Source organism: Eublepharis macularius, chromosome 17, assembly GCF_028583425.1.
Source record: "Eublepharis macularius isolate TG4126 chromosome 17, MPM_Emac_v1.0, whole genome shotgun sequence".
Taxonomy (NCBI): Eukaryota; Metazoa; Chordata; class Lepidosauria; order Squamata; family Eublepharidae; genus Eublepharis; species Eublepharis macularius.
In genome coordinates this window covers 23905316-23922397 of record NC_072806.1, presented here as the reverse complement: position 1 = coordinate 23922397, position 17082 = coordinate 23905316, and the positions used below count along the sequence as shown (strand labels likewise).

General features: G+C 44.1%; 1 protein-coding gene across 1 annotated transcript in view; it reads left to right on the top strand.

Annotated features, from left to right (window-relative positions):
• Window positions 1-17082, top strand: part of ATP2A3 (ATPase sarcoplasmic/endoplasmic reticulum Ca2+ transporting 3) — a 160354-nt gene that overhangs the window by 117321 nt on the left and 25951 nt on the right. The window contains exons 10-12 of the mRNA XM_055001359.1: window positions 4126-4228; window positions 4843-4974; window positions 13709-13834. Of these exons, the coding sequence (XP_054857334.1) occupies window positions 4126-4228; window positions 4843-4974; window positions 13709-13834 (361 nt within the window). The remainder of the gene's footprint in view (window positions 1-4125; window positions 4229-4842; window positions 4975-13708; window positions 13835-17082) is intronic.

Sequence of the window (17082 nt, the reverse complement as noted above, 5' to 3'; positions counted from 1 at the left end):
GAAGAATTTCAGAAGCCTCTCTAGTTGGGAATCCACATCTCTCATTCCAAAAGAACACAGAAGTGATGCACAAACCAAAGTCGCTTCACAAACTGTGGCTTGCAAAAACCCAACTGTGTTTGGAGGACAGATCAAAGAGAAAATTGTGCTCGAGATGTGAAGGGTGAAGAATATCCACTGAAGAGCAAGATGCAGGTTGTCGGCTCATTAGATCTTGCTACAAGGCAAAGATATTTTTACTTGGAGATAGTAGCCCTGACTATTTATTGTACTCTATTGTTAAAAATAAAATTCAATTCTCCTCCAAGGCAATCCAAATTCAGTTGCATGAAAGCCTGCATTCTGTGCCTTGTAGATATTATACATAATTTGAACCCTTTGGTTATGCAAAATCTAGCAGTTCCCACTATTTGGGATAATTGATTCCAGTTTGCTAGACTTGAGAGGCAGCCAAGGATGCTTTCCAGCCTGGAAAACTTCTTTCATTCATCTTCTGGCCTAACTTCACTCATACTTTCAGGCAGAGCTTCCTAAGGATTAGCAACTTTTACTTTAAAAAATTATACATACATACATACATACATACATACATACATACATACATACATACATACATGTGTTATGTGCCATCAAGTCGCCTCCAAACTATGGCGACCCTATGAAGGAAAGACCTCCAAACGTCCTATCATTAACAGACTTGCTCAGATCTTGCAAACTGGAAAACGTGGCTTTTTTATTGAGTCCAGCCATCTCGTTTTAGGTCTTCCTCTTTTCCTGCTGCCTTCCACTTTTCCTAGCCTGATTGACTTTTCTTGATTGACCATCCTAATCTTGTCTTCTCATGATGTGACCAAAGTACGATAGCCTTAGTCTTGTCATTTTAGCTTCTAGGGAGAATTCAGGCTTGATTTGGTCTAGTATCCACTTATTTGTCTTTTTGGCTGTCCATGGTATCCGCAACACTCTCCTCCAGCACCACATTTCAAATGAATCAATTTTCTTCCTGTCTGCTTTCTTCACCGTCCAGCTTTCACATCCATAGATAGCATTGGGGAATACCATAGTTTGGATTATATTGATCTTGGTTCCCAGAGAGATACATACATACATACATACATACATACATACATACATACATACATACATACATACATACATACATAGGTGTGTGTGTGTGTGTGTTCTGTTGCTCAGAACCACATTCTGTGCTTTTATGTATTTCTACAGGATTTTATCGTACATGCAAATCTGATTACTACTATAGATCTAGATTTTTGGAGCACAGAAATGGGTTGAGTGCTCTCTCCTTTGGGTTATATAACGCCGCCCCCCCCACCAGTGATACTTTAAATGGCAAAGAACTATTCTATCACAGCTGTGCTCAGTCCAAGAGTCTTTTGTTCACATTTCACAAAAGGGTATAATTTGTCACTCCCTTAAATTCAGCGAATTGACAGAGACGTTTAGACCTTCCTTTGACCTGTTCCGAAACTGCTCTTCTAGGCATTTTTCTGCCCCGGCTGTCTATGAGGACAGACTCAGAGTTAATTTTAAGACAAGCCTCTGAGTGTGGAAAGCAATTGTGAAAAGGGGCCCTAAGAATGTGCGAAGAGCATTGTGTGTGTTTTTGCTGAGAGCCAGGTTAGAAAAGAGGAGAGAAATCCAAGAACGGGTGAGGTGCAGTGGTGAAAGAAGTGTTGGATTAGGAGCTGTGAGGCTTTCTTTCAAATCCCCACTCAGCTACAGAAGCTTGCTGCATGACCTTGGGCCAGCCATACCCTCGCAACCAGGGTTTTTTTTCTGGGAAAAGAGGTGGTGGAACTCAGTGGGTTGCCCTCGGAGAAAATGGTCACATGGCTGGTGGCCCCGCCCCCTGATCTCCAGACAGAGGGGAGTTGAGATTGCCCTCTGCGCCACTCAGCAGCGCAGAGGGCCATCTAAGCTCCCCTCTGTCTGGAGATCAGGGGGCGGGGCCACCAGCCATGTGACCATTTTCAAGAGGTTCCGGAACTCCGTTCCACCGCCTTCCTGCTGAAAAAAAGCCCTGCTCACAACTTAACCTACCTCACTGAGTTGCTGTGTGGATAAAATGAAGAGCCCCTGTGGATGCTGCCTAGAACTTTTTGAAGAACATATAGGATAGACATATACTAGAAAGATCTCATACGTCTTTATTCTGTAAATAGCAGTGAGTTGTGTGTATAGATCAGAACCATAGCACTGCACAAGGATGGGGGTTTAACCTTGCTTCCCTAGCCTGGTGCCCAATGGAAATGGGCTCCCTAGAGGAACCTTTACTCCCAACAGGAAAACACACAAGAAAACCCTTTCTCTGCCAGGCCACTTACCTCTCCGAAGAAGTGACTTAGACCTGGGTTCTGCACGTCACCGGCAGCCAAGGAGAATTCAACCACACAACTTTGCACAGGGCCAATGTCTCTTTTAAACTGGGCTGCTACGCTGGAGATCTGTAGTCCAGGCAGAAGTTCTTCTGGTCTGCCAGCATCACATTTAAATTGAGTGTCATGTCAGGAAAAGAGGGGAGGAGCTGTGGTTCTGTGAAAGAGCCTCTGCGTTCCTGCGCGTTCCCCCTCGAAATGAGCCCTGCTGTGTAACATGCCCTGAGGCAGGACTGAGAGTCTCTGCCCTAAAACAGTGCCTTAATGGTTCTTCCCAGGGTGGGACAAAGGACTGGGAAACTGTCTCCAGAGTGAGACAGTGAACTAGGAAGGTTTGATTTGGTCTTTCTGAGAGGAACTGTAGGAGTAAAATGATTATTTGATGACACACAATGGTTGGATGGGTGAAGCTATGATAGGAGAGTGGGTAATGGGTAAAATTGGCAGGGTGTGTGAATGGATTCATTCAAGTACTTCTTGAGACCTCCATTGTTCTATGGTTATGCACAAACTCCAGGGTGTGGGGCTAAGTTAGCCCTACTTCACTTCTCACGTTCCAGTACTTTTCCATCTCCTGCCCAGCCAGGCAGCTTGTCTGTGTTTTCAACACGTGAGCAGAGGGGCTTATTATGATATTGTCATATTCATAAGCCTTAATATTGTGAGGGCAAGTATGACCACTTACACATACGGCTATTGCTTTAAGCAGAAATTAAAATGGGAGGAACCTTATTTGATATCATGTCTCTGATGTTTAATTATTGCCCCTATATATTTTGCCACAGAAAGAGTAATGGAATCATTTGTATCCGATAGTAACCAAGTCACCTGGGCTCTCATATTAGTTAGTTCCATATTTTTAAGTAGAGGGAGGATTAAGTAGCCCTCAGCTCATTAAATATGGGACACTCTATAATCATATGTCCAGTGGTTTCAGTTTCATCATGTTAGTATATGGTACTTTCTTGTTTCTACCCTCCAAAACTGCTGAGGGAAGGGCATTCATTCTTGCCAGTGTAAAAGCTTTTCTGAGCTTTGGTACTGTCACATGATAAAAATACTTTGGCAGTTGCATCAGGAGGACAATACCTAAGTAAAGAGTCAAACACACTCTCTGTGCCCTAACAGACGTACTAGCAATGTCCAACTTCCTGAATGCATTTTTATTTGCCTAATTATAGTCAGAATAAGGCAGTTTCATGTGAGAAAAGAGCTGGAAAGGGAGAGTAAGCCAGTCCTCCTTGCCCAGTCAGTAGCCCTGATCCAAATTTTCCGGAAAAGGAACAATCCAGTCACAGTCCTGCCTAATCTGTCTCTGAGTAGGCACAACCGGATGCGGCAAATGAAGCTGCGGTTACACTTCATCAAACCGTTGGTCCATCCCGAGCAGGAGTTTTCCTGGCTCTCAGAAGGAGCCATTGGTAAGCCGCTTCTTCGGGAGTTTATTGCTGCTGGATGCATTGAGACCACCACCACCACCTTCCAGTATATGAAATTTGTTCTTAGAAGGGAGCTTGGACTCTTGAAAGCTCATACCCTAGAAATCTGGTTGGTTTGTAAGGAGCAGCTGAACCCAAATCTTGCTTTTCTAGTACAGTCCAAAATGGCTACCCACCTGAAACTTTTTTTATCATGTGGTTCAGCACATCTTATCAGTAAAATGTTTTTTTTCTCCAGCTGATTAAATTGTGTTGTTTTTGTTTTTTTCTTTTCTTTTACTGACCAGGCTGAAGAATGACCTACCTGTTCAGTGTGGGCAATATGACGGCTTGGTGGAGCTGGCCACAATCTGTGCCCTTTGCAATGATTCCTCCCTGGATTATAATGAGGTGGGTTGGGCTGCAGATGAGTATTCTGCTGGTTCAAATCCCTCTATTGCCCTAAGCTCAGCAGATGACCTTGGGTAAGCTACTCCTCTCAGCCCAGCTCCCCAACTGTATTGTGGGGATAACAACACTGACTTTATTCATCGCTCTGAGTGGGGCACTAATCTATCTAGAAGAGTGGTGTATAAGCACAGTTGTTATTATAAGATCTGCTGTAGTGTAATGGTTAAGTGGTTGGGCTGCAAATCAACACTCTGCTAGTTCGATTCCCACAAATGCCATGAGATCCGCGAATGGCCTTGGGTAAGCCACTCCTCTCAGCCTCACCTCCTCAGCTGTATTGTGGGGATAATAATCACACTGACTTTGTTCACTGCTCTGAGTGGGGTACTCATCTGTCTAGAAGAGTGGTATATAAGTGCAGTTATTAAAATGATTGTTCTCATTATGTCATGCATAGAATGGAGCACAGTGCCTTGCAGCAGTGTTTCCAAAATTGTCAATAGATGCAAGATGGTATTTGTATACCACTACCCAAAAATCCCCTATCTGCTAGTTATCTTGCTGGTTTGAGAATTAGATTGCAAAGCTTCAGCCTTTTCTTTTCCTGTTATCAGTCCAAGAAAGTCTACGAAAAAGTGGGAGAAGCAACAGAAACAGCCTTGACATGCTTGGTGGAAAAGATGAACGTTTTCGACACAGATATCGACAAACTTTCCCAGGTGGAGCGTGCGAATGCCTGCAACTCAGTGAGTAGAAGAAAACGTCAGCACTTTTGTCATATTGCAATTCAGCTGTAGAAGAATGGGAAGAAAAGTCAAAGTAGACGTGTTTCTTGGGTTAAACAGACTGGGACCAGCATACCTAAGGGACCACCTCTCCCTGTATGTGCCCTGGAGAATGCTCCGATCAGCTGGAAAACATCTGCTGGTGGTCCCTAGCCCCAGGGAGGCTCAATTGGCCTCAACCAGGGCCAGGGCCTTTTCGGTTCTGGCCCCAACCTGGTGGAACTCTCTGTCTGAGGACACCTGGGCCCGTCAGGATCTTCTATCATTTCAGCGGGCCTGTAAGACGGAGATGTTCCACCAGGCGTATGGTTGAGGCCAGCATGAGATCCTCACTGAGCCTCCCACCAGCCTCCCACTAAGTGTGGGGTTATACAGTGTCCACCGGCCAGCTACCCAACATATGGGTACAGCACGGGGCTATGTAGTGCCCATTCGTTTGCTGACCAATGTATGGGTTGCAGTACATTATCTGTCCACTTCCCTCCCCCTGTATGTTGATGGGCAGGAATCTGGAATTGACCCTATCTTGGGACAGTTATTATCTGTTTGTTGATTTTATGATGAACTGTTGTTTTATGAATTGTTTTAATATTTGCATTATATTTTTATAACTGCTGTACCTCGCCCTGAGCCCACTTGTGGGAAGGGCGAGTTAGAAATGTAAATAATATTAATAATATTAATATTAAAAATAATAATGTTCTCCCCTCTACCAAGGAGATAGGTGAAATGGGGGGGTGGCTAATCTGACTGGAAGATGTAGCTAAAGGAATAAAGTAAGATTTGAACCTAGTAACACCTTAAAGTCCGACAAGATTTCCAAAGTATAAGATTTTGAGTGTCAAAACTCCCTTCATCAGATCTGACTATCTGACGAAGGGAGCTTTGACTCTTGAAAGTTTATATTCTGGAAATCTCATTGGTCTTCAAGGTGCTACTGAACTCGAATCTTGTTCTTCTACTGTAGATCAGCATAGCTACCCAACTAAGTCTATAAAGGACTCCAGAGTTTGAAGTAGTTCAGTGTTTAAATTTTTGGGGAACTTAAGGGAAATATTGAGTCATGTTGATAGAACTCCACATAGCTCGAATCACAATTAACTTACTAATTGCAAGTGTTATTTGTGAACAATAAAAAATAGTTTGCCTCTGAATTATTGCTTTCCTTTACCTGTTATGCTGTTATATTTGGGATACTGCCTTCTTGATTAAAAGCGAGGGCAGGAATCATTGCTTCCCTCTGATTTGGTTTCACCGTGTCATCACATAACCAAATCTAACTGGCTACATAGCATCAACAGGGAGTCTATTCCGAGTGAGGACAGCACTGCCTCCCATCACTCTGATTTGGCTTCATGCAGACAAAACATTGTCACATTGACTGTGATCCCTGATTGGGTGTCACCTCCAGAAGCAGCCTTTGTTTCTTAAGAATGGCATTAGAATTGTAGTTTAGAGGGTGAGAGAGGAGCTGCAGGTCCCCAGCAAACATTCAGAAAAGTATAAGCAGGCAAGTATTTTGTACAACTTTCGTTACAGTCTCTGCAGTAAGGTACAGGATTGCTTATCATGCGTCATGATATCACAGTGAGCACATACTAAGCTGCTTTCACACACATTGGATAGTGTGCTTTCAATGCCCTTTAGCAATTGTTCATAACTGGATTGTCCTGTGTGAAGAAGGCAAATCCACTTGCAAACATGTATTGTCGAAGGCTTTCACGGCCGGAGAACGATGGTTGTTGGGGGTTTTCCGGGCTGTATTGCCGTGGTCTTGGCATTGTAGTTCCTGACGTTTCGCCAGCAGCTGTGGCTGGCATCTTCAGAGGTGTAGCACCAAAAGACAGAGATCTCTCAGTGTCACAGTGTGGAAAAGATGTAGGTCATTTGTATCTACTCAGGAGGGGTGGGGTTGAGCTGAGTCATTCTGTAAGAGTTTCCCAGGGTGTGGAATGCTAATGGCGGGAGGCTTCATTGTATCCTGAGGAGGTTCTTTTGCATATGGATTGGTGCTTGATGTGCTAATCTTCTCTGCAGGGCTATTGTCGGGTGTGGAGTGTTTTGTTGGCCTGGTGTTTTTCAGAACTGGAGCCCATGCTCTGTTCATTCTTAAGGTTTCTTCTTTCCTGTTGAAGTTTTGCTTATGCTTGTGAATTTCAATGGCTTCCCTGTGCAGTCTGACAAAGTAGTTGGAAGTGTTGTCCAGTATTTTGGTGTCCTGGAATAAGATACTGTGCCCTGTTTGAGTTAGGCTATGTTCAGCCACTGCTGATTTTTCAGGCTGTCCAAGTCTGCAGTGTCTTTCATGTTCTTTTATTCTTGTCTGGATGCTACGCTTTGTGGTCCCGATGTAAACTTGTCCACAGCTGCAGGGTATATGGTATACTCCTGCAGAGGTGAGGGGGTCTCTGCTGTCTTTTGCTGATCGTAGCATCTGTTGTATTTTTCGGGTGGGTCTGAATACTGCTTGAAGGTTATGCTTTTTCATAAGCTTTCCCATCTGATCAGTAATTCCTTTGATATATGGCAAAAACACTTTTCCTGTAGGTGACTGTTTTTCCTTGGTTGTTTGATTCATCCTGGGTTTGATTGCTCTTCGGATTTCATTTCTGGAGTAGCCATTTGCCTGAAGTGCGTGGTTTAGATGATTAATTTCCTCATTGAGAAAGCGCGGCTCACATATCCGTCTTGCACGATCCACTAATGTTTTCATTATGCCTCTTTTCTGTCGGGGGTGGTGATTGGAGTTTTTGTGTAAGTACCGATCAGTGTGAGTTGGTTTCCTGTAGACCTTGTGACCTAACTGAAAGTTTGCTTTGCGGATGACCAAGGTATCCAGGAATGAGAGTTTTCCCTCACTTTCTTTCTCCATTGTGAATTGTATGTTCAGGTGGATGTTGTTGAGATGATTCAAAAACTCCATCAATTCTTCCTCCCCATGGCTCCAAATGATGAATGTATCATCCACAAACCGGAACCATACACTGGGTTTGTGGGGTGCTGATTCTAGAGCTGTTTTTTCCAAAATGTTCCATGTAGAAGTTTGCTATAACTGGGCTGAGTGGGCTCCCCATGGCCACCCCATCCATCTGTTCATAGAATTCGTTGTCCCATTGGAAGTAACTGGTTGTCAGACAATGATGGAATAAGGCTGTTACATCCTCTGGGAAAATCTGATTAATCAGTGCAATAGTGTCTTTTACTGGAACCTTGGTAAACAGGGATACAACATCAAAACTGACAAGTATGTCTTGTGGATTGAGTTTCAGAGAACTGATTTTGTTGATGAAATCTGCTGAATCTTTGATGTAAGACGAGGTTTTCCCGATGTGGTCCTGCAGGAGATCTGCCAGATGTCTAGCTAATTCATATGTCGGTGAACCAATGGCACTCACAATGGGTCGGAGTGGGACTGAGTCTTTATGTATTTTGGGGAGTCCATATAGTCTAGGTGGCTGTGCTTCAGTCTTGCATAGTTTGCTGTGCGTGTCGGGATGTAGTGAGGAATTCTTGATCAGCGCATTTGTTAGCCTGGTGATTTTGCCAGTGGGATCTCGTTTTAGTTTTTTGTAGGTGGAGGGGTCCAGGAGTTCCTTAATCTTCTTTTTGTATTCCTCCGTTTTCAAGATCACTGTAGCATTGCCTTTATCAGCTGGTAGAATGATGATGTCTGGATCTGCATTGAGGGTCTTGATGGCATTTCTCTCCTTGCGTGTTATATTGCTGGTGGGAAGCTTTGCCTTTCGTAGAATCCTGGCTGTCTCTCCTCTTATTTCCTCAGCTTCCTCTTCAGGTAGATGACGGATGGCAGCTTCTACATTTGCAATGATGTCTTCCACAGGAATTCTGGTGGGGGTGACTGCAAAGTTTCCTCCCTTTGCCAAGATGGAGGTTTCTTCTGGTGAGAGTTGACGGTCTGTCAGATTGATGACAATGCGTGCATTGTCGAACATTGGGCTTGTCTGTCTTTTTTCCTGTAGTTTGTTAAACTTCTGCTTCTGTCTGGATGTGTGGTTGGTAAACACTTGTTCCATCTTCCTGTAGGTGAGATTATCGACCTTGTCCCAATCCTGACTTCTCATTTTATGGCTGGTGTTGATATGCAAGCAAAATAGCTCCTTGTCTGTGGCAGCAAGTTCTCTGCGGGTAGTGTGGATTCTCTCACGTAAGAGGGCCTGTTCTAGACGGTCATAAATGCGGTTCGCCTGTGTGGTTTTGAAGATTCTTTTAGTTGTGAGAAAAGATGGAATGGTTCTTGTGTCCCTGCAGCGTAGAAGAAAGGTCAAAGAACAGAGTAGATGTGCTTTCTTGTTCCGAAGTGTTTCCAATCTTCGGGTCTGTTGGAATGTTTCCTCCCCGTAGAGGTGTTCGATGTATTGTCGAAGGCTTTCACGGCCGGAGAACGATGGTTGTTGGGGGTTTTCCGGGCTGTATTGCCGTGGTCTTGGCATTGTAGTTCCTGACGTTTCGCCAGCAGCTGTGGCTGGCATCTTCAGAGGTGTAGCACCAAAAGACAGAGATCTCTCAGTGTCACAGTGTGGAAAAGCACCAATCCATATGCAAAAGAACCTCCTCAGGATACAATGAAGCCTCCCGCCATTAGCATTCCACACCCTGGGAAACTCTTACAGAATGACTCAGCTCAACCCCACCCCTCCTGAGTAGATACAAATGACCTACATCTTTTCCACACTGTGACACTGAGAGATCTCTGTCTTTTGGTGCTACACCTCTGAAGATGCCAGCCACAGCTGCTGGCGAAACGTCAGGAACTACAATGCCAAGACCACGGCAATACAGCCCGGAAAACCCCCAACAACCATCGTTCTCCGGCCGTGAAAGCCTTCGACAATACATCGAACACCTCTACGGGGAGGAAACATTCCAACAGACCCGAAGATTGGAAACACTTCGGAACAAGAAAGCACATCTACTCTGTTCTTTGACCTTTCTTCTACGCTGCAGGGACACAAGAACCATTCCATCTTTTCTCACAACTAAAAGAATCTTCAAAACCACACAGGCGAACCGCATTTATGACCGTCTAGAACAGGCCCTCTTACGTGAGAGAATCCACACTACCCGCAGAGAACTTGCTGCCACAGACAAGGAGCTATTTTGCTTGCATATCAACACCAGCCATAAAATGAGAAGTCAGGATTGGGACAAGGTCGATAATCTCACCTACAGGAAGATGGAACAAGTGTTTACCAACCACACATCCAGACAGAAGCAGAAGTTTAACAAACTACAGGAAAAAAGACAGACAAGCCCAATGTTCGACAATGCACGCATTGTCATCAATCTGACAGACCGTCAACTCTCACCAGAAGAAACCTCCATCTTGGCAAAGGGAGGAAACTTTGCAGTCACCCCCACCAGAATTCCTGTGGAAGACATCATTGCAAATGTAGAAGCTGCCATCCGTCATCTACCTGAAGAGGAAGCTGAGGAAATAAGAGGAGAGACAGCCAGGATTCTACGAAAGGCAAAGCTTCCCACCAGCAATATAACACGCAAGGAGAGAAATGCCATCAAGACCCTCAATGCAGATCCAGACATCATCATTCTACCAGCTGATAAAGGCAATGCTACAGTGATCTTGAAAACGGAGGAATACAAAAAGAAGATTAAGGAACTCCTGGACCCCTCCACCTACAAAAAACTAAAACGAGATCCCACTGGCAAAATCACCAGGCTAACAAATGCGCTGATCAAGAATTCCTCACTACATCCCGACACGCACAGCAAACTATGCAAGACTGAAGCACAGCCACCTAGACTATATGGACTCCCCAAAATACATAAAGACTCAGTCCCACTCCGACCCATTGTGAGTGCCATTGGTTCACCGACATATGAATTAGCTAGACATCTGGCAGATCTCCTGCAGGACCACATCGGGAAAACCTCGTCTTACATCAAAGATTCAGCAGATTTCATCAACAAAATCAGTTCTCTGAAACTCAATCCACAAGACATACTTGTCAGTTTTGATGTTGTATCCCTGTTTACCAAGGTTCCAGTAAAAGACACTATTGCACTGATTAATCAGATTTTCCCAGAGGATGTAACAGCCTTATTCCATCATTGTCTGACAACCAGTTACTTCCAATGGGACAACGAATTCTATGAACAGATGGATGGGGTGGCCATGGGGAGCCCACTCAGCCCAGTTATAGCAAACTTCTACATGGAACATTTTGGAAAAAACAGCTCTAGAATCAGCACCCCACAAACCCAGTGTATGGTTCCGGTTTGTGGATGATACATTCATCATTTGGAGCCATGGGGAGGAAGAATTGATGGAGTTTTTGAATCATCTCAACAACATCCACCTGAACATACAATTCACAATGGAGAAAGAAAGTGAGGGAAAACTCTCATTCCTGGATACCTTGGTCATCCGCAAAGCAAACTTTCAGTTAGGTCACAAGGTCTACAGGAAACCAACTCACACTGATCGGTACTTACACAAAAACTCCAATCACCACCCCCGACAGAAAAGAGGCATAATGAAAACATTAGTGGATCGTGCAAGACGGATATGTGAGCCGCGCTTTCTCAATGAGGAAATTAATCATCTAAACCACGCACTTCAGGCAAATGGCTACTCCAGAAATGAAATCCGAAGAGCAATCAAACCCAGGATGAATCAAACAACCAAGGAAAAACAGTCACCTACAGGAAAAGTGTTTTTGCCATATATCAAAGGAATTACTGATCAGATGGGAAAGCTTATGAAAAAGCATAACCTTCAAGCAGTATTCAGACCCACCCGAAAAATACAACAGATGCTACGATCAGCAAAAGACAGCAGAGACCCCCTCACCTCTGCAGGAGTATACCGTATACCCTGCAGCTGTGGACAAGTTTACATCGGGACCACAAAGCGTAGCATCCAGACAAGAATAAAAGAACATGAAAGACACTGCAGACTTGGACAGCCTGAAAAATCAGCAGTGGCTGAACATAGCCTAACTCAAACAGGGCACAGTATCTTATTCCAGGACACCAAAATACTGGACAACACTTCCAACTACTTTGTCAGACTGCACAGGGAAGCCATTGAAATTCACAAGCATAAGCAAAACTTCAACAGGAAAGAAGAAACCTTAAGAATGAACAGAGCATGGGCTCCAGTTCTGAAAAACACCAGGCCAACAAAACACTCCACACCCGACAATAGCCCTGCAGAGAAGATTAGCACATCAAGCACCAATCCATATGCAAAAGAACCTCCTCAGGATACAATGAAGCCTCCCGCCATTAGCATTCCACACCCTGGGAAACTCTTACAGAATGACTCAGCTCAACCCCACCCCTCCTGAGTAGATACAAATGACCTACATCTTTTCCACACTGTGACACTGAGAGATCTCTGTCTTTTGGTGCTACACCTCTGAAGATGCCAGCCACAGCTGCTGGCGAAACGTCAGGAACTACAATGCCAAGACCACGGCAATACAGCCCGGAAAACCCCCAACAACCACCACTTGCAAACAGTCGCAAAACTGCACTGAAAGTGCATTAACCAACGTGTGTGAAAGCAGCCTAAATCAGTCTATCCAGCCCAGTGCTTTCTCCTCTGGTTGGTTCTCCAAAGTCACAGGCATATATCTTTTTCATACCACTTAAATTGTAGATTCCAGGCACTATACCTGAGATCTTCTGTGTGCTAAACAAGTGTGTGCACTTCTAGAAGAGGCCTGGCTTAGGGATAAAACACATGATTGACATCCAGAAGCTCCCTAATTTGGTGTTAGCAGTAGTCGGAAAAGAACTTTCTCTGCCTGACACGCCTGGAGAGCCAACTAAAGTTTCAGGTGGGTAGCTGTATTAGTCAGTAGTAGTAATACAAAATTCAAGTGTGCTAGCACATTAACGGCCCACAGAATTTTCCAGGGTATAAACTTTAGTGAGTCAAAGCTTTGTCAGATCTGATGAAGTGAGATTTTATTCATCAAGTTTATACCTGGGAAAATGTTGTGGGTCTTTAAGGTGCTACTGCCCTTGATCTTGTTCTAGCACCACATACAGAAGACTATAGTAGACCGCACAGATTCTGACTCAGTAGAAGACAGCTACAAATAGCCACTTCACCAGCCCACCAGGAGCAGTCAGTGATGTTATGCGTGGGCAGTGAAATTCATGATTGCATAAGCGACCCTACACTTCGCAGGGGGCAGAGAAAGAACAAGCTACATTTTTGATGACCGCCCAGTATCTTTTGGATGATCAAGGCCAGTTCCTGTTAATTGTATGGAGAAGACTGCTTACAGGAGATACGTACCAAGTCTCTGTCTCTCTCATAATATGTGGTCATCAGCAGGGCTTTTTTTTCTAGGAAATGAGGGGGTGGAACTCAGTGGAGGAACTCAAGACCGCACAATGACATCACTTTGGGTCAGCTGGAACAAGGGGGGAGTTTTTTAAAGTTTAAATTGCCTTCGGCAAAAATGGTCACATGGCTGGTGGCCTCCATTCGGCGCGGAGGGCAATCTAAACTCCCCTCTATCTGGAGACCAGGGGGCGGGGCCACTGGCCATATTTAAGAGGTGCCGGAACTCCATTCCACCGCATTCCCGCTGAAAAAAAGCCCTGGTCATCAGGAATTAGCCAAACAAACTTCTGTTTCTCTGTTCGGCGAAATTCACCTGACTGTAACCCTGATGATTCCATTTTGTCTCCACAGGTGATCAAAAAACTGATGAAGAAGGAGTGCACGCTTGAGTTCTCCCGTGATCGCAAGTCCATGTCAGTTTACTGCACACCGGTATCCTCTATCCACAATTCCTCTGGCAGCAAGCTCTTTGTCAAGGTAACAAGTATCAAAGCAAAGAGAATCACTTGAAATTGCCTTCACTTGAGAATACGTTTGTAGTCTCTCAGACTGTGTGGATATCGAGTGCTTTTGAGCCTTTGTTGGACTTTATGTATACTGTTGTGTGCTTCTTTTATTGGGGCTGATATATGCACTTGCACTTTAATATGTAGGTGTAATATTGAATATATTAAATAGCACTTTAGCAGCAGCACTTTATGTGTACTTGAATACAGAGTTCTTGAAATATAGCACCTATATGAATGATTACTCCAACTGTGTTCTGAGAGTCATATAATTTTGCTAGCCTTTATTGTCTATGTAATAAACATATAAATATCCACTTAATTATTGAATTGATAAGGTGTATTTTGCACTAAAATGTGTGTTAGTAAGTTTACGCGGGTCTTTTTATTTGCTGTTGTGGCTTTGTCAAGGTAAGGCATCCACATCAGGTGTTGTCTAGCTCAACGGTTCTCAGCCTTTTGTATCTTTTGTCCCGTCAGTTTTTCCTATCAAAGAATTCTGGTCCCATCCTGATAGACAAAGGGGCAAGAGGCGTTCCGGGGGAACACAGGAAGCAAAACTACAAAGGGTTCCGCCCAAAATATCACATACAGTACAAAGAAAATCAGCAATGAACCATTTACTCAAAAACAATACGAAAATCAACAATATGCAAAGAGTATAAACAGAGAGTATAAACACCAGGGCTTTTTTTCAGCTGGAACGTGGTGGAACGGAGTTCCGGAACCTCTTGAAAATGGTCACATGGCTGGTGGCCCCACCCCCTGATCTCCAGACAGAGGGGAGTTTAGATTGCCCTCCGTGCCGCCGAGGCCATGTGACCATTTTCTCCGAGGGCAACCCACTGAGTTCCACCACCTCTTTTCCCAGAAAAAAAGCCCTGATAAACACAATCAGTCAATCATACACATCGTAGTGAGTAGCACCAGATACCAGAGTCAAATGAATCTCTGAACTCTTCAGACAGTCTGCTAAAGGAGTATCTCACGAGTAGCGATTCCACAAAGGAATAGGTCGAAATGAATGCCGAAAGTAGAGTAATGGCCAGCTGTGGACTCCAATCAGGATAAGATGTAATGATAAGATGTGCAGATTAGGCCAGTGATTACAGCCATTGTTGCTACGAAATGAGACCAGACCAGATTCTCTTTAATGTATGTCAAGAGTTTATTTATTATATGGTTGCCCCTGAGAAAGCCTTGTGGTGAAACACTCTTTTGCTAGCTGTGTGTCGGGCTTAAGACACTTGCCAGCGACCCTCAGGACTTTACAGGATTTAACAGACCGATATCTGCACGTCTTATCATTACATCTTATCCTGATGGGAGCCTACAGCTGGCCATTATTCTACTTTCGGCATTCATTTTGACCTATTCCTTTGTGGAATCGCTACTCGTGAGATACTCCTTTAGCGGACTGTCTGAAGAGTTCAGAGGTTCATTTGACTCTGGTATCTGGTGCTACTCACTACGATGTGTATGATTGACTGATGGTGTTTATACTCTCTGTTTATACTCCTTGCATATTGTTGATGTTTGTATTTTTTTGAGTAAATGGTTCGTTGTTGATTTTTATTGTACTGTATGTGATATTTTGGGGGGAACCCTTTGTAGTTTTCCCATCCTGATAGAAACAAAAAGCCCACTTTTACCGAGAAGGGTATTTATATGTTTACAGGCATTCTGCTATCACTGTAAAGGCCACAGACGGATATGAAAGCAGAGCTGAGTCTCTGTACAGTGGAATTCTATGGCTGCTTCAGGAATAAGTTCAGGAATAAAATTCAGGAATAACACTGAGGTTTGTTACTTAGAAAAGAAATAGAAGTTCTTTATTGTAAGAGAACTCCATACTAGATAGGAGAGTAAAGGCTTCTAGCTATCCATCTAAGCTAGGATGGGGAGAGATTGTAGAAAGCATGCCCAGCCCTAATGGTGGACAAAGGAAGTAAGAGAGAAGGGGAGAAGTGACCAGAAGTAAGGAAACCCTAAGAATACCATTCTGGGTAAGAAAGGACAAAGGTAAGATCAGGAAGCAGCAGATCTAGCCCTTTATTGTCCCTGTTCTACTCTCCACTGAGAGCCAAGCTACAAGTGACTTTTTTCACGTGGAGAACACTTGATTGTTTTTGCAAGTTTTCCTGGGAACTGAAGTCTGAGTGTCCTTCCCCTCTCTGTTAGAAATGCTGCCTGAAGAGCCAGAGAAAGCCAGCGGCAGCAGCAGCTTTTGCAAATTGTTCCTCCAGTCACAAGCCTGCTGCTCTGGAGAAAGCCGACATGTCGGTGAAGGTCCCCGGGAGCAGGACGCCCAGGGAGAAAGTTGCAGCTGCCCGCCCCCAAACAATCATTGAGAGCCCTCTTGTCCAGCAGGCTTGTGACTGGAGGAACGATTTGCAAAAGCTGCTGCTGCTGCCGGCTTTTTCTGGCTCTTCAGGCAGTGATTCTAACAGAGAGGGGAAGGACACTCGGACTTCAGTTCCCAGGAAAACTTGCGAAAACAATCAAGTGTTCTCCACGTGAAAAAAGTCACTTGTAGCTTGGCACTGAGACTCTGATGTCTGTACTAGCATTAAGTGACATTGCACAATCTGTTCTTTCCAACAATCTGTGGCAGGAAAGGTTGACAGAAGACAGCATATCACTCTTGCAGGTAAACATGAAGATAGAGGGAAAGTGAATTCTTAGTAACCGTTATTAAAATCATGTGTCTCACCTGGGCTACTTTAGTGTCCTATTGGTGGAACGCATATGTCAGTTGAAAACCTCTGGTCTAAGTGGGTCTGCTGCTGCTTTTTCCATGCATAAGCACAGTGATGTGGCTAGGAACAGGATTACTTAAGTGGTAGAAGAAACACCGTGCTCAACCCTTGTGGCTTCATATTAGGGGCTCCGCTGTTCTCAGATACTCTTGATAAAAACCTCTGATTGTCTTGAATCAGACATCATTCACCACGCATTTCCTCCGTTATTCCCCCTCAAGACTGTCTTTTTTTTGTTAACCCTGACCAATTTATTTATTTATTTCATTTATTCTGCCAAGGAGCCTAGGATCACATACACAATTCCCCGTCTTTCTCAGTGAGCTTGTATTTTTTACCAAGGGGTGTCCGAAAATTCTATTTTTTGTTTCTTTTGGTCTGCATCAGCATTCATTGTAATGGTTTTGCGCCCCCCGCACATACCAAGTTTCTTTTCTAGTTTTCCCATTCCATTTCTTTC